Below are 18,021 nucleotides of genomic sequence, written 5' to 3'. Positions count from 1 at the left end.
TCTGCTTAGCAACCCCAGCTGCCACCACCGGCACTTCCTTCTTAAACACAAAGTTCATTTCGCCGGCTCCACCCTGCCTCAGAGCCGCCTGTAAAATGGGATCTGCCCCGCCGAGAGGTCACCGGCTCCTCCTCGCTCTGAGCACGACTTTCCACAGCAGCTACATTGCGCTGGAACTTCCCAACCCCCAGCCCAGGGGAGGCAGGGAAACGCCGCTGCTGTCCCCGGGTTCACCTGCTGAGGAACGAGGCACCGACGGTCACGGCTCCGTTCCGCTTCCCTTCAAGCTTTGGCAGAGCAGGGAGCGAGTAACTTGCTCCCTCTGCGGACCAGGCAGCAGGAGTGAGCCATCAGGATGAGATTCCTGGGTTTGCACATGCAAGGAGCACCTGGGTGTGAGATTCTTGGAGAGGGTCAGAAATACCTACGAGGGTTGCCTTAAAAATGGGAGGCAATTTACAACCCCACGGCCAGACACAGACTCATAACATCCTTGGACAACGCTGGCAAACCTCTCGTGTTTACTACTTAATGCTCACCAAAAAAGAAATATCATTTAAAACTGCATTTAGAATTGCTTCTTGCCCCTGCCACACTGGAAATGCCGTGAGGAACACCTTAAACGTCTTCAGCTGTATCACTTTCCCCTCTGTTTTTGGGTGAATGCTTCCTCAAATGGCAAGTCAACAGCGAACACCCCCACGCCTCACTGTCCCACACGAGTTTGATCTGCTTTCCCTCTGATTCTTGCTCTGTTCTGAAAGGGGATCAGCTAACAGGACGGTGCTGTGTTCTCCTTAAACTCAGGTCCACTCCCCTCTCTGCATGGTAAACTTCTAGGAAGAGGACTGAGAGGGATCTGAAGAGACCATCTGGTCCCCCCCGGCTGCACAAAGAGAGGATAAAGTAGCCCCAGACAATCCCCAGCAGATGTTTGTCTAACCTGTTCTCAGAAGCCCTCTGTGGAGCAGATATCTGAACTTCCTAAGCAGCTTGTTCTGGTATTTCACTGTAACCATTTCCAAGTTGTTGTTGCATCTCGCCTGCCTCTCCCAATATCCCATTTAAATCACCCTCCCACCCTCCTGATAGCCAGTCTGAGATAGTTGCCCTCTCTGCAGATCTGTTTTAGCTCACCTTGCCCTCAGCATTCAAAAAACCACAGCTGATCAAACCTCTTCAGACCTTTCAGATGTTGGGAAATTGATCCAATTCCCTCCAAAAATGATTTTCCATGCTCAACTCTCTCCCTTCCTTTACCTTCCCTCTTATATTCTGCATCCCTTCTCTTTTCTCACCCTGTCCTGCACTTCATTTTCCAGCAGAGAACAGGAAACCGAAGGCAGCTCTGCAGCTGAGGCCTCAGCAGTGCTCATGGAGCCCTCTCTACCTCTTTCTGGATGACTTACATATGCCACCTATTGATAAATCCTAAGAGAGCATTGCACTTTGCCGCAGCTTTGCATGCTCCAAGTCTCTAACTCTCCCTCCAACCACCTCCCTTGATCTCCCCAAGAAACTGGTGGTTGTTTAGCCTTGATTTAAATCATTTTAAGTTCTGGGTTACCATTCATAGTGGTCACCACCCTCCCAGCCTGGGGCAACTGAGATCTTTCAGAACTGTGCTGTGCATTACACCAACCCATATTGCTCCTGGTGTTTCCTTACACTGCACTTAGCACAGTGATATCTTGGTGCCTTACTGCAGAGCATGGTGGATTCTATTCTCCTTCCCTTTCTGTCTTCTCCTCTCACAGGTCTGGGTTGAAAGGGACCTCCAAAGGTCATCCAGTCCAACCCCCTCTGCAGTAATCAAGGGTCATCCTCAACTAGATCAGGCTGCCCAGAGCCCTGTTGAGCCTCACCTTGATACAATCACAGAGTCTGCCTCCAGAAGGGCATGCATGGAAAAAGTGGGTTTCAGAAGGCTATGAGGACAGAAATAAAATCATTTATGTACATTTATTCAGAGCAAAAGCAAGATGAGTTGTGCCTCCCCCTGTTTCAGGCACATCAGAAAATGGTCTCATACATAGTCAAGTTCAAAGCTTGTGGAAGAGTTCTGCTGCGATGGAGCAGTGATGTTGTCAGCCCTGCTCCTGATCTCACTGGCACAGAACACTTTAAGGGCCAAAGCTCTGAATGTGAATCAATACTCTATGGAAACAGCATAAGAGGGAGGGAAAGGAGAACACACTCCTGCTGCAGCCTGCAGTGATCGCTGTGGGTGCTGGGACAGGCAGGAAGTGTGAGGTTCAGACAGCAAACCTGAGCACTTCAGCTTACCTGGATGATCTCAGTGTCTCACAGTCCAGTGTAACCCTTGTGCAGCACCCCCCCTGCAAGAAACAAAGGAGGGTTTGATCAGCAGAGTGTTTAAAGCAAGCACCATTCACTGAACCCCACAAAGAACACACTGAAAGCCTAATTTAACAAAATGTGCTCTTCTACCACCAGCTCCCAGGTGAAGGAACGCTCACTTCATGCATGCATTTGCAGGAGACATGTGAGACCTGGCTCCATGAGATCCTGCATGCTCACCACCTGTCTGACACGATGTGAAAGCAAAGATGTTCACTACAGCAGTGTGTAAACCTAGAGCCCCAGCTCAGTGCTAAAGCACCACCAGCAGCAGCAGGCACCTCCACTCTGCACCCTCTCTGCTCCTGTCCTGTATCAATATCTAGAGTTTGTCTTATCATAGAATCATAGAATGGTATAGGCTGGGAGGGGCCTTAAAGGTCATCTAGTTCCAACCCCCCTGCCAGGGCCAGGGACACCTCCCACCAGCCCAGGTTGCTCAAGGCCTCATCCAGCCTGGCCTTAAACACCTCCAGGGAGGAGGCATCCTCAGCCTCCCTGGGCAACCTGTTCCAGTGTCTCTCCACCCTCCCTGTCAAGAATTTCTTCCTAATATCCTCACAGAGGAACAGCTCAGCTCTGCTGTGCAGAGGGAACTCCCCTGGGAACCTGCCCAGGAACTCACCTTTCCTCTGCACAAGTTTGTTTATGCTTTGGGTATTAAAACAACTTACACAATCGTTCTGTTTACTTGGACATTCTTGGCAGCTGAGCAGAAGCCTCTTCCTTGAGCGAAGGCAGCAAGCCCTGGTGCCTTCATGCCGTGGCTGCAGAGGAGGGAGGGGACGTGAGCTGCATCCACAGTGCCACAGGTCACACTTGGTAGGCTGCAGGCTGACGTCGAGCAGTGGCAGAGCTTCAGAGCAAGAAGCCAATTGTTTGGGCTCTGCAGCCAACACAAGCCAGAACATGCTGTGTTTTCTGCACCGAGAGCACAGATCGTATCACAGCTCCTGAGGTGGCAGGGCTGTACCTGAACCTTGCCCACAGCTGTGCAGGAAAGTCATCAAACCCTTGCTAGATTCACCGAATCCCGGAGTGACAGGGGTTGGAAGGCTGCTCTGGAGATCATCCAGGCCAACCCTGCTGCCAGAGCAGGATCACCTAGGGCAGGTCACACAGGAACACACCCAGGAGGGTTTTGAAGGTCTCCTGAGGAGACTCCACAACCTCTCTGGGCAGCCTGTTCCAGGCCTCCAGCAGCCTCACAGTAAAGAAGGTTCTTCTCATGTTGAGGTGGAACCTCCTGGGTTCCAGCTTTGTTCCTTGTCCTATCACTGGGCACCATCAGAAAGAGCCTGGCACCTTCATCCTGACACCCACCCCTCAGCTGTTGATAGACATTGATCAGATCTCCTCTCAGCCTTCTCTTCTCCAGACTGCACAGCCCTTAGGGCTCTCAGCCTTTCTCCACAGCAGAGATGTCCTAGTCCCCCAGTCACCCCCTGGACTCTCTCCAGCAGATCCCTGTCTCTCTTATACTGGGGAGCTCTGAACTGCATACAGTGTTGCAGGTGGTCTCACCAGGGCTAGAAGATAGAGACAACAGTGTCAGCACTCATCTCCATCCTTCAAACCTAGGTGAGGTGGGTGCCCAGCAGGACTTTTGAGTCAGAGCACTGCACAGGCTACAAACCACACACTTTGCATTGTGGAGGGAAAGAAATGCTGACAAGGGAACTAAAAAGCCCCAGACACAGTGGCAGCCCTACTGATGCCAACTTCTTTGAAACCAAGTTAATGAAGCATAAAAGCTGCTGGGTTTCTTGAGAGGTAGGCTTAGTATTTGAGTTACATCTGCTGTTGTATCACCACTGCAAGCTGATGTGTGACATCATATTCCCCTCGCTGCAAGAAGGACATCGAGGCGCTGGAATGGGTCCAGAGAATGGTAACAAAGCTGCTCTGGAGAACAGGGCTGGTGAGGAGCAACTGAAGGACCTGGGCTCGTTCAGCCTGGAGAAAAGAACACTGAGGGGAGACCTTCTGGCTCTCTCCAACTCCCTGAAAAGAGGTTGCAGCCAGGAGTGGGTTGTTCTCTTCTCCCAAGGACCAAGTGACTTGACAAGAAGAAACAGCCTCAAGTTGCACCAGGGAAGGGTTAGGCTGAACATGAGGAACGATTTCTTCCCCCAAAGGGTTGTCAAGCCCCGGACCAGGCTGCCCAGGGCAGTGGTGGAGTCCCCATTCCCGGAGGGGTTTAAGAACCATGTAGATGTGGTGCTGAGGGACATGGTTTAGCAGCAGACTTGGTAGTATTGGGTTCATGGTTGGACTTGATGATCTTAAAGACCTTTTCCAAGCTAAACAATTCTATGATCCAGTGAAATCCCAGTAGCTTGAACTGCTGCAAGGTTTGAACACCTCTCCTCCAGCTCACACCCAAGCTTCAGTAGGCATTTGTCATGTTTCAAGATGCAACCCTAGGTCCAGGTTTTAGCAGAAGTGAGGCTGTTGCTTCACTGCTGAAAAGGAAAACAAAGAACCCCCCCTGGGACCTGCTGCTGTGGATGTCTGTGCTGTACATGCTGCTTGGCAGCGCTGGCACAGGGGGCAGTTTTGGCAAGACTGTGGCCTTGGTTTACTGTAACATGATCAAGATAATTTTTACAAGGTCAGAAAGTTGGAATAAGAGGAAACAAAATCCAGGCTGCTTGTGTCTGGAATCAATTAGGCTTTATGTGCTTTCAGATGCTGCTTGTCTGTTAAGCAGCACTGCCCTGTATATGCTCTGCCCTGGTGAGACCACATCTGGAGTTTTGTGTCCAATTCTGGGCTCCCCAGTTCAAGAGGGACAGGGAACTACTGGAGAGCGCCCAACAGAGGCTGTGAGGATGATGAAGGGGCTGGAACCTCTGCCTGATGAGGAGTTGAGAGACCTGGGGCTGTTTAGTCTGGGGAAGATTGAGAGATCTTATTAAGGTTTACAAATATCTGAGGGGTGGGTGTCAAGAAGAAGGGGCCAGGCTCTTTTCAGTGGTGTCCTGTGATAGGGGCAGTGAACACAAACTGGAACCTGAGAAGCTCCGCCTCAAGACGAGGAGAAACTTCTTTACTGTGAGGGTGACAGAGCCCTGGAGCAGGCTGCCCAGAGAGGTTGTGGAGTCTCCTCTGGAGCCTTTCAAGACCCATCTGGATGCATTCCTGTGTGACCTGCCCTGGGTGACTTCCATTTTCTCTACCTTTGTTTTATTCTCTACCTTGTTGGGTTTTGTTTTGCTGTTTGTTTATCCTCTAGATGAGAGCACTCCAGTTTATGCCAAACCTGAAGCCAGTGTCAGTACAGAAGGCAGGTGCAGGGGCATACAACCCAGGAAGATGGGAAACTGAAAATGTTTATTTGTTGCTAGTGCTGCAGAACTATTTACAGACACCAAGGTTTGATTAACCACTCACAGCTCAAACTATTTACCTTCACTGCTGCTTTTCTCCACCCTTTTGCCAAGTGAAAAAATGAAGTGAAACAAACTGTTTGGTCTTTTTTCCCCCATTGCAGTAACTTTTTAACATAAGAAGTTGAAATGGGATCCATTTCCCCAAGCTACTGTGATACATCATAGAACAGTCTGGGGGGCAAAGGGACCTCTAAAGCTCATCTAGTCCAACCTGCCTGCACTGAGCAGGAACATCTAGAGCAGGTTCCTCAAAGGCCCCAAAAAACTGACCTGGAATGGTTTCAGGGGCATCTCCCACCTCTCTGGCCAGCCTGGGCCAGGCTCTCACCACCCTCAGTGTAAACAGTTCCTTCCTTCTATCTAATCTGAATCTCCCTCTTTTAGTTTAAACCCATCATCCCTTGTCTTGTCCCAACAGGCCCTGCTAAAAGGTCTGTCCTCAGCTTTCTGATCAGCCCCAGTAAGTTCTGAAAGGCCACTAGAAGATGCCCCAGAACCTTCTCTTCTCCAGGCTCAACAACCCCAACTCTCTGAGCCTGGCCTCACGGCAGAGGGCTTCCAGCCCCTCCAGCATTGCTGTGGCCTCCTCTGGCCCCGCTTCGACAGGTCCCAGTCTCTCCTGCACACACACAGATGTCTTTATTTCCGCACAGCAGCTCCCAGCCAAGTTTTCCGGGCACACAGGCCGGGGGCAGCAGGGAGAAGGAGCCCGAGTCGCTCGGCTCACCCCTTGCAGCGACTCCGCGGGGGAGAAGGAGCCGGCGGTGACCGGCACCTCCCAGGGCGGCTGGCGAGCCGAACCCCACCCCGCGGAGCAGAGGTTGCTGTGGCGACCGTACAGACCGGCACAGTACGGAACATCCCGGCACGGTACGGAACGTCCCAGCACGGCACAACCGGGCCCGGTACAGCCCAGCCCGGTCCGGCCCCTCCCACCGCCCCCCAGGGGGATCCCCGCCCCACCCCCTCTGCGTGACGTCACCGCGGCCGGGCTTTCCTTCCCCTGACGGCAACCGCTCTGATTGGGCGCAGCCGCTGGCCAATGGGCATCGCCGGCCAATGGGCAGCGTCCTCTCACCCCCGCCCCGGTCCCGTCCGCTCCGTGCGGGAAGAGCGCCCCGGCCCGGCCCGGCCCCAGCGCCCTAGGACGCGACGAGTCACAGCCCCTACCTCCGCACCGTGAGGCGGCGAGGGCGGCGCTGCCCGGTTTTGAGGGCTCTCGCAGGCATCCTCCGTCAGGGCCGCTGCGTGCGGAGCCCGCCGCTGCCTCCCGCTCCCCCGCGCAAGCCAAGCTGCAGCCGTTTAATTGAAGCCCCCTGCAGCCGCGCTGTTTGGGTTTAAGAGGCGCTGCGAGTACCTTAGTCCAGAGTTGCTGCTCCTCAGCCCAAGCTAGAATCAAAGGCAGATTTCCATGAGCCTCGGAGCCAACCGAACAGGTTTTTACCTCGCACCGGTGGGTTCCCCGGTGGCGGATTGCGAACAGCCAGGCCCTGGAGACCTGGGCATGCCCTGGTGCTGCGGGCAAGCCCGAGCAGGGTGCTTGGTTCAGCTGCTTCCCTGGCAGGAGGAGGACAATGGCTTCGCTGGGGCTGTAGGGTTTAGGCCTTCCTGTCCAGGCCTCCTACCAGCACAGGGGCAGCCGTGAAGGGCAGCCTGCTCTGGCAGGAGGAAGCCACAGCATATGGGCGTCGGGGCTGGCTTGCTTCATCCTCTGTCCTGGCCCGTGGTACGAGCACATGGTCGTCGGAAGGAGCCACGGCGCTGGGAGGAAGGATTACCTCATGGAATTGCAAGCCCTTTCCAAGCAAAGGTGGAGTCTGGAGCAAGCAGCAGATCCAGCTGATAAGGGTTGATAAGGCTGGGGAGTATCACATTGCTGCTTTTCCTGCCTCCGAGAGGCGCCGCGGTCCTGGTGGAGCAGGAAGAGGAGACGGCTCTAAGAGCCTGGCTCCCGGCTGTCAGATAACCAGAGAAGCCTCCTCCCTGCAGCGAGCAAGCTTCTTCCTGGGCGCATGAAGCAATAGTTCCAGCAGTGGCTTTTCCTCTACTGCAGTCCTGAACGGATCTGGTGACTCAACAACTTTAGAACTCTGACACTGAAGGAAGTCTGCTTCATTGCCTTGCACAGCAACTGAATCAAACTGGAGAGCTGGAATGAAGTTACACCACCTTCAAAATAAAGCCCAAACAAACAAAACCCCACTCAGGTGGTGCTTTGCCAGAGACACGGCTAAGAGGCTACTGCATTTTCCTTACGTGATTGGACAGAACCCTTCTGCTGCTGGTGGATCATCTACGAGAGGGAAACCTTCTCCACAGTAACAAAGGACACGACAAGAGGAAATGGCCTCAGATTCCACCAGGGGAGGTTTAGCTTGGACATTAGGAAAAGTTTCTTTCCAGAAAGGACTGAGCCAGGGCTTGGCAGGCTGCCCAGGGCAGTGGTGCAGTCCCCATCCCTGGAGGGGGTTCAAAGCTGTGTAGATGTGGTGCTGAGGGACATGGGTTAGCAGTGGATGTGGTAGTGCTGGGTTCATGGCTGGACTTGATCTCAGAATTCTCTTCCAGCCTAAACGATTCTAGCACTTGGAAAACGTTACAGTGACAATGGTCAGAATTGTTCCTTGGTCTCTCCTGAGCTGTCCTCTCACCTCAGGATTTTCCTGCCTCCCTCCGTTTGTATCCTAAGTCTAAGAAAAGTGAACAGTTGGTTTCCAGTGAGTCTGGAAAGCCTTAAGTAAGAAAGGCTAATTAGACCCTGCTCTAATTGACACCAAATCCACCAGAGCCTCTGCCACCAACAAGATTCTGCCCAAAATAAACATTTTTATCTCTGACTCTTTACAGAAGGAATTTTAAACATGGTAACTATTCTGGGGGGGGGGGGGGTTAGTAAACACAAACATGTTGATGCATTGAGTCATCTGCATTTGTGCTGCCACAGAGTTCTGTAGAGCTGTTAAGGGAACATTACACCTGATAGCACACAACAGAGATTTCCTCACCCCCTGCTCACATGACAAGAGGGCAGGGTAAAGCTGCCTGTGGGAGCTCCTTGGGTTTTCCCTTTCCCAGTTTGGACTGCCCGCGGGAAGATTGCTGCAGCGACAAGCTCTTTCCTCAAGCCAATCCTAAAGTAGGAACCACTTTCCACCACCCCCCCTCCTCCTCCTCTTTCTCCTCCTCCTCCTCCAGCTGCTAAGCAAAGAATAAACTTTCAGCTTCGCCCCTCCTTTATTGGAAGGGGAGTAGGGTAATGTGCTGTAATTGGTTTTCCATGTTTGCCAAGAGTCTGTTTCCTCTTATCATCCACAATATTTAACATAAGTCTTGTAAGGGTTCCAAAAATAATAAAGTCTGTCCCAAGAATGAAAAAAAAAAAAAAAAAATAAAAAATTAGAGTAATAATAAAGGAGGAGACAGCTGCCCAAGCCACCGTGCTGCTCCCGTGGCGTGGCCTTGCTTTCGCAACGTTCTGTTAGGAGGTTTTTATTGCCCAACGCTGTGGTTTCTTTCATAGGCAGCAGCCCCGGCGAAGACATTTCAGCAGCTACTTACACAGCAGCAGCCCAGGATTATTTACAAATGGAGAGTTCAGTTCTGCATGAAAATAAATCACCACAGCCTGCTCTTAAAGTCACCCTGCTGCAGCGCAGCGCAACCCAGCCAGCTGAGGGGGGGGGTGGGAGGAGGAACACGAAGGATGTGCAACCCCCGAGCATGACATCAGCAAACAGTTTGTTAAGATAGCCAAATAAAACCTGTTAGTCTGCTTCCTCCTCCTCTGTCTCCTCCTGTGCAATAGTGGAACAGGCCAATGACACCCCCCCCACATACAGGCACAACTGTACACAGGGCATGTGTGACAACTAACAGAAGCCAGGCAGTGCTTCCCTCACCGTTCTACAGTATCTCTGTCCCACCCTTCCACCCGCAGAGCAAACACTCCACACCAGGCAAACTCCCTTCAGCAGAGGCGTTAGCAGACACAGAGTGGTAAACATCACTGGATTCAGCCTGAACGAGGGAACCCACCAGACCACACAAGGCAAAATGGACAAGAAAGTTGATTTACAGACAAGAAACTTGATTTAGGAGAAAACAACACCAAAACCCCACACCCTACACCCCCTCAAAGAAATCCAAGCAAGCAGTAGGACACTCTAGTGCCAGAAGAATGGTCCAGCCAGATGAATCGCTCCCTCAGGTGTCAGCACAGACCAAAGCAATGCCCTACTGGAAACAACTTGGAAACATTTGGGGGGGGGGGAGGCCCCTCATTTAGAATGATTAACAAAAATGATCATTTAGTGCCCCAAATTCTCTTCTGATATCTGTAAGTTGTTTTAAACACACCTTTTTATTTTTCACCTGAACTCAGAGACTGAGAAGAGCTTTCTCCTTTCTTCCCAAGAACAGATTTAGAGCTCCAAGAGTCACAGGTAAACTCTTAGGGCAGAAATCTCTTTCCCAACTTAACTGTATGGACTGCATGGCAAACTGTGCCCTTCTAACCCCACCAACACATTAAGATTGCAGTGGAAGGCTCTTCAGCCAGTCACCAACACCACGAACTCCGTCCCCAAAAGCACAAGACAGCAGCAAGGAGACACCTCAGGAGCTGGGAGGGGGGCACTCGCTGCCTGCCAGGGGCTTCAGACAGCTCCTCCTTATTTCAGCTCATCAGCAAGTGCCTGGGCAGTCATTTACCTTCAGTCAGTGCTGAGTCTGAACTTGCAGAGGAATAAATCAGCATGATTGGAGTCCACAGAAACACAGAGGTCTGAGATTGAGGGGGAAGTGTTAATCCAAGAGGACGCCAAGGTAGAAATAAGAGAGGGAAACCTTAAGTCATGCTTGGAGGATTTGTCACTCCAAATTTCCTCCTTTGGAAGTGAACTGTGGTTTAGACCATGTGCTAAACTGGGAGCAGAGGGGAACTGCACCTTGGTATGGATTTCTCAGTCGCTTTAGAGCTGTACAAGTTGCTGAGGCACAAATACATGCTTTAATTCTTTGGTTATGAACATGCAGCCAACAACAGCAAATGGAACTCAATGTGAGATCTCAGCAAGTTACCAGTCACAAGTAAAACTGAAACCTGTGAAAGAATCATTTTGTGAAGCACAGAGAATCATACAGTGGCTTTAGGTTGGAAGGGGCCAGATCCACCCCACAGGGAAGTCTGCTCCCTCCCTGGGGCCTGGAAACTCCCTAGGCCAGTACAGCCCTCTGATTATTATGCATTACTGGTCATACAGGTTGAGTACAGCAGCAATGAGGTTGAGTACAGAAGTGCAAAGGCAATTAAAAAGGACTTCAAGGCACTGGGGTGATTGGTTGAAGCACAGGGAGTGTTTTCTTCAGTCCCTTCAGTGGCAGGGCAGACTGCACTGAACACTGAAAGGAACAGGCAAACACAGCTGATGAATGTGTGGCTCAGGAGCTGGTGCCACCAGCAGAGCTTTGGTTTCTCTGATCAGGGGAACATTTCTGCAGCACCATGCCTGCTGGGGACAGACCGAGTTCAGCTGTCTGAGAAGCAGAGAAGGATTCTCACACATGAGTGGGCAAGGCTCATGGACAGGGTTTTAAACGAGGTTCAAAGGGGGAAAGGGATAAAACCCAACTCCCTAGAGATGAGCCTAAGGGTTGTGTGCCCATGTCAGGGGTGAAATCAACAGCCCAGCTCAAGTGCATTCATACCAATGCACACAGCATGGGCAACAAGCAGGAGGGACTAGAAGCCACCTGTCAGGCTGAAGTTTATTCACTCCCAGTGTTTCTGACAGCAAGACTAGCTGGCACAAGGATCCACATCCCCAGCTGTGCTGCAGGGCTCAGTCCAGTGAGACAGAAGTTTTACAATCATTTCCTGCCCCTTCCCCACCCCTTTTATTTTTTCAGACACACGAAGCATGGCCTAGCATCAGTGTTACCTTCGATCTGCAGTTGGCTTCAATGGGATGAAACTCAGTGGTTCCCTCAGGGACATGAATATTCTGCACTTTAACAGACAAACACCTCACCACAGGATTCTGTTTTGCACTGGTGCAACCCTTTCATTTGAGGCACAACATTTCCCACTCCCCCCTTTCCCCCTGCCCCCAACCACCACCATAATAAGTACCAAAGCATTTCTAGGTTTGATTTTCATCAAGATTTCCAAACTGGCAGATTTTATTTTCACACCCTCTTCACAATAGACAAGATGCTTACCATATATTTAGGATTACAAGTTGTCACTAAAAGAAAACTTTACACAACCACTGTACATTTAGGTTGAAAAACTGTCCTTGCATGAAAAATATACCTAGAAATCAAGTGGTAAACAAGAGAAGAAGAGGAAAAAAAAACAACCAAACCCCCAAAACATTAAGGTAAAGATTAATGTTCTTAGAATGTGCCATTTAGAAACTGATCAACTCCTCCTCCACTTCTACTCTGGTTTTACCTAGAGAACTCGTTAAGGCAAACAGCTAATCCATTTCTGAAGAGGTGCTGTGGAAATTGTGGAACAAACAGCAAACATTTGGCATTAAAATAGATAGCATGTATGTAGCCTCTAGTAATATACATTAAGCATTTCTCTTGGACTTCAGGATAATGGCAGGGGGGAGGATGAACATGCTAACAATGTCAAAAAGGCTTAAAATTTAGCGTCCAAGCAGCTTCTAGTAATGCTCCTGTAGGGTTCTTCTTTTAAGCTCTAAGTAGTATAGAATTTATGCAAATGCATTAAAGAATTCTAGCTTGGCAAGTACACCCAAGCAGGTTATTAAACTATATATACAGAAAGTGATAAATACAGAATTAAAAGAGTCCTTCTGCTTCTCTTCATAGCCTGGAAAAAAAATAATCAACAACAACAACCAAAAAAAAAAGGGGGAAACAAACAAACAAAACCCAAAACAACCCCAAAAAAAAAACCCAACCCTTTTGGAGGACAGCTCTACAATATTAAACATTAGGTGACTGCAGGGAGCTGGGAAACCTAACTACACAAACTGATTAAAATACTCAAGATGACTTTGTAGTGTTTAATACAACTTCAGTTCGTAGCCAAGGGCACAAGACAACATTGAACAAAAATAATCACATCAATTGACCTAGAAATCAAAGGTAAATAGGTATGAATACAATCTCCAAAATCTGGGGTTGAAGTGAACATTAACCATTTATTCAAAGTTATACAAGAGTTGGAAGGATAAAGTCTTCTGCAACAGGAAACCAACTTACAAGTTTCATGTCTCAGTTGAACTGAAGTGGAGGCGAGCGGGGCGGTGGGGGAGGGAAGGGTGAACAAACAAGTTAGTAGGCCCCAGCCAGGCAGCTAGAAAGTAAAAACAGGCTCAACAGCAGCCTCCTCCAGCTTGTTGTCCTCCCTGATTGCCTGCGAGTGTTGCGTTGGCAGCAGCATGTTGAGGGCCGATTTTGATGCCGTTTGCCTGAAATGAAGTTGAACAGAGTTATGATTTCAGAAGGTAATACACTGGAAAATGAAGTTCAGTAGGCTGCAGAACATGAATACACTTGAAAAGCTTGTTCTGTTTTGAGGAGGCCACACAGCAAGTTCACAGTGTAACTAAGGTTGGGAGAGACCTCGAGGATCATCGAGTCCAACCTATCAAGTTCTCCTAATGTAGGCCATAAGTATAATAAATCAATCATTCATAGATTATAGAATGGTTTGGGTTGAGAAGGGATCTTAAAGATGACCTAGTTCCAACCCTCCTGCCATGGGCAGGGACAGCTCTCACCAGCCCAGGTTGCTCAAGGCTTCATCTAACCTGGCCTTCAACACCTCCATGGATGAGGTGCCCACGACCTCCCTGGGCAACCTGTTCCAGTGTCTCACCACCCTCACTGTCAACAATTTCTTCCTAATCTCCAGTCTAAATCTCCCCTTTTCCAGCTTCAATTCATTCCCTCTCATCCTGTCACTACAAAACCCTTGTCAAAAGTCCCTCCCCAGCTCTCCTGCAGCCCCTTCAGGTACTGAAAGGTTGCTCTAAGGTCTCCCTGGAGCTTTCTCTTTGCCAGGCTGAACAGCCCCAGCTCACTCAGCCCATGAACACAGGGGAGGCTCTCCAGCCCCCTGATCACCTTTGTGGCCTCCTCTGGACCCACTCCAACAACTCCATCTCCTTGCTATGCTGGGGGCTCTAGAGCTGGACACAGTACTCTAGGTCCAGTATACATATAAAAAAAATATATACCTTATTAAAAAATGTGGGGTTTCCCCCCCCTAGGAATGTGTCCTTGACACCTATAATTTAAAGGAAGATGTTTTCCATGTCATTTAAATTTGATCTCTGTGTTTAACACTGTGCCTTAAACTCCTACCAGGAAAACACAGAGCAGGGCCTCTGCCTGAACACTACTTGGCACAAGGCTTTAAAAACACCCAAGCACAGGCTCAGAACAGATGACCTCTCCCCTCCCACCAAAACCTCCATTAGTTTAATAGTTTAATATAAAACTTTTCCTCTCCAGACAGCCTTTCTTTCTGTGTTGAATCAGCTGTGGAGGCTAAGGGCACACGAGTGTTCTGTGTCATCAATAATTTCTATGATCCCGAAAGGCGGTGGCGACTTGCCAAGAACCCACACACAGCGCGGCTCTTTCATTCATCAAACTCACACTTCTATCTTAACCCTCGCTCCCTCAAGTGGATTTCACCTAAAAATACAGCACTTTTCAGAAAAGTAATACAGTAGCTTCAGAAATTAAGCTCTTAAGGAAACTTTGCGTCACAGTAAATCTCAGATTTATAGCGCTTGGCAGTTGTTCCGCAGCAGCGGTAGCCTTGGGGTTTCTGGCACTAGCTCACTATTGACAGCAGCTGATGTGGTTTCTTCTCGCTCTTTGACTCCTCTTTAATAAAAAGCATGCCCTATGGCTCATTGGTTTTGCCCCCTCTGGGCTGATAGCAACTTCTTGAGGAATCAAGGAGCCAGGCTTGGCATAAAGCCAAATAAATAGCACGGACTGTTGGCTCTTGACAGCGGATTGCAATCAGAGCTCCGTAAGGCACAGGAAAGCAGGCAGCTACTATATGAAACTCGACAGATACAATGAGCCTGCCTTTCCAGACACTCTGATTACTCCCCAATTTAGATTGCACTGCTGAGTGCATTTTCTGTAGGAAAAAGCTGAAAGAGAATGGCAAATTTTTTCAGGGCTGAGCTGAATTTAGAAAAGGCTTCACCAACACACAGAGTATGGGCTCTGAAGGATGGTTGGTCAAGTCTTGCCTAGCTAAAATGTTTCCTAATGCAAATACTCTGCACACCACTGAAGCTTCTCATTAGTTCCTCTTTGAAGTCCTAACAGCAATATTTCTCATAGTCTAAATCATCTTGTGTTGAAATCTATTAAGCTGTTTGAGTCCTGCCACTTCCATCCCTGCTCTTGGAACAATTCTGCCAGGACTTCATGCTCAAGAGACGTGTCAGGCTGGCAGTCCCAGGTGGAGAATCCACTTAGGCACAGAACAGACACAGAACTGAGAGGAAGGGCAGCTTTTTCACAGGTGGTTTCACCAAGCACCTCAGTAACAGTATTCAGGGACATGTAGGACATGAACCCCCAAACTGTGGCATCAGAAAGGACCACTTCATGCTGTCAAATGAAACAAGTCACACCATGTAAAGTTTAATGTGGATGGTAAGAGAGCTCACAGGATCCCAATAGGATCTGGGGGCTGGAACCCTTCTGCTGTGAGAGCAGGCTGAGGGAATTGGGGTTGTTCAGCCTGGAGAAGAGCAGGCTTCAGGGAGACCTTCTGAGGCCTTTCGGTGCTTAAAAGGGCTGATAAGAAAATCTGGGACACTTTGGAGCAGGGTCTGCTGTGACAGGACAAGGGGTGATGGCTTTCATTAAAGAGAGAGATTCAGACAAGACAGAAGGAAGATTTTGTTTGTTTGGTTTTAATTTTTTTACAGAGTGGTGAGATCCTGGCCCAGGTTGCCCAGAGAGGTGGTAGATGCCCCAGGTCAGGTAGTCTGGAGCTCTGAGCAACCTGCTCTGGTCACTGATGTTCCTGCTCACTGAAGGGGTGTTAGACTAGGTGACCTTGAAAGGTCTCTTCCAACCCAGACCCTTCTATGCTTTTAGAATGTTTCTATTTACTACCACTGAATTCAAACCTGCCTTTTCTATGGCCATGAGCCTCCTCCACTGAATTCAAACCTGCCTTTTCTTTGGCCATGAGCCTCCTCCACTGAATTCAAACCTGCCTTTTCTATGGCCATGAGCCTCCTCCTCTGAATTCAAACCTGCCTTTTCTATGGCCATGAGCCTCCTCCACTGAATTCAAACCTGCCTTTTCTATGGCCATGAGCCTCCTCTAACTGCTGCAGCTTTTCAACAGCACTGTCATTTCAAAACTCAACAGACAGCAGAGGCCCTTCTAGGCTGTTGCATTACAGAAGTGCTCCCTGCTCCACCTCCCCACCCCCACCAAGCAGAGACAGGCCTGGGTAATCTGTAATTTCAGTAATGTGCCCAGGCAAAATGGCTAATCTTTTATTCCCTGCAGAATCCAGGCACCTAACCCAGGAACATTTCAAAAGTCTCTTTATGTAACTCTCAAAGCAATCCCTCCCCTACACTGGACAGCTCATGGAGTGCATCTGGCATATCAACATGCTCCCCCATTTACATAGTGGAAAATTATCTTTGCAAACAGATGACACCATATGGAGAAGTGGATGAAAGTGGATTTCCTTCTCTTTTGGGGATTTATATTATTTTGTGCTGCTTCATGGATGGATAGGGTCACTTATTTTAATCCATTTTTATCACAATGGCAGACCATTCTCCATCCAAAAAGGAACAGACAAAGAGTTCCCTGCCCAGCCTTTCAGGGAAGGTGGATTTCATAACATTTATAAGCCACACACACAAAATGTTCAGAGAGCCAAAAGTTACCTCATTATTAATGTCAAAAACTCCTTCCTGGATTTTCTCGTAGATCTCTTTTGCAGTGTTAATAAATGCCTGAAAGAAAGGAGGGGGAGAAAAGACAAGACACAAACACAGTGAATCCCTTCAAGATGCACTCATTGGAATCCAGTCTGAGGTGCAAGAGCTTTCTTCCTGACCTCAGCAGAACAGGTATGGCAACAGCATCCTCTAACCTGAGGCAGCAGTGGCTCCCAGGCTGCTGAGAGGAACTGGGGTTTTCAGAACATCTGTATTCCACAATCTGGTGTCCAGTAATTACAGGGGGGGGGAAAGTGGTTTTTAAAGATATATAAATTACTTCTAAATTATTTATTTCTGACCCTTATGGATAGATTGTGTGGCAGATGGTTTCCCCTACCCTTAATATCTTTGTAATAGGCCACTCTAGATTAGAGTGCTTAGCAACATAAAACCACAGGGTACTTACAATGATGATGTAAGGATGCTGTCTGCTGGATGAAACCTTATGCTATCATTTAATATTCACCTAATTTTAAGGACCCTTTAATTAATCTTGCACATGACAGGCAATGTAACATCTTAAGAGCAGAAAGGAGAGGCCCCAGGTCTTGTGGTGATTCCTGAAAACCTATTGTTTGAATTCCTGGCCACCCAGGGCTGGCAAAGTGAACGATGCACTCGTGCGGGGGTGAAGGCTACAATCGAGGATCCCATTCTTTGGCTCTAACTTTATAGGTCAAGTAACGTCTAAAACAATGTATAATTGAAGAGGTGATTAACAGCAGCTTATAATTACAATCAATATCAACCACAGAGCTCTTTTTGGTTTGCTGTGCCCACACCAAGCAAGCCCACAGGACAGGCTATCTTCTGCTGAGCCTATTACAGCAAATACAGAGCTAATTCAAACACACACACAAAAAAGTAAACAGGGTTCATGGAGAGGAACAAATCATACCTTTCCTCATTTCTGCACTGGAAGCATTTGACTGCTGAACTTGCCACCAGAGCTTTGTTTCCTAATTAACAGGACTGATATGTTTTCACCTTTAAAGGCCTTACAGCTCCCCAGAGTAATCAATCTACTGCAGCTCAATTACTGCACCAAGCACACACCGCAGCCAGTGAAGGAGACTCGAACGACTGCAGCAGCGGCAGCGGCGAGATATGAATATGCATAAACTCTAAGTGGGTGATCGAATCATCACAGAGGGTCATGAGAATTTGCAGCAAAATAATGAGCAGAATTAATCATTGCAGATTCACAAGGCACTGAGGCAGCCAGTTCGTTTTTCAAACAGGCGCTGAGAGTTGAGGAGAAAGGTTGGCTGGT

General features: G+C 49.0%; 1 protein-coding gene and 1 long non-coding RNA gene across 3 annotated transcripts in view; both read right to left on the bottom strand.

Annotated features, from left to right (window-relative positions):
• Positions 1 to 1,943: 1,943 nt before the first annotated feature.
• On the bottom strand, positions 1,944 to 7,227 carry LOC137453311 (uncharacterized). The gene is made up of 3 exons (XR_010990318.1): positions 6,927 to 7,227; positions 3,036 to 3,247; positions 1,944 to 2,339 (listed from the first exon to the last, which is right to left on the bottom strand). It is a non-coding gene; the product is annotated as an uncharacterized lncRNA (long non-coding RNA).
• A 5,555-nt stretch (positions 7,228 to 12,782) lies between these two features.
• The window catches only part of RAB2A (RAB2A, member RAS oncogene family), a 34,810-nt gene continuing 29,571 nt past the window's right edge, over positions 12,783 to 18,021 (bottom strand). For both annotated transcript variants that reach the window (XM_068162454.1, XM_068162453.1), the window contains 2 exons: positions 16,692 to 16,760; positions 12,783 to 13,204 (listed from right to left, as the gene is read on the bottom strand). In XM_068162454.1, the coding sequence (XP_068018555.1) occupies positions 13,109 to 13,204; positions 16,692 to 16,760 (165 nt within the window). In that variant the 3' untranslated portion in view covers positions 12,783 to 13,108. The remainder of the gene's footprint in view (positions 13,205 to 16,691; positions 16,761 to 18,021) is intronic.

The sequence above is a fragment of the Melanerpes formicivorus genome, unplaced genomic scaffold (assembly GCF_026170545.1).
Source record: "Melanerpes formicivorus ecotype bairdi unplaced genomic scaffold, bMelFor1.0.p_v2 SCAF_65, whole genome shotgun sequence".
NCBI lineage: Eukaryota > Metazoa > Chordata > Aves > Piciformes > Picidae > Melanerpes > Melanerpes formicivorus.
The sequence above is the reverse complement of the archived record's forward strand: the minus strand, read 5'-3'. Positions and strand labels throughout refer to the sequence as shown.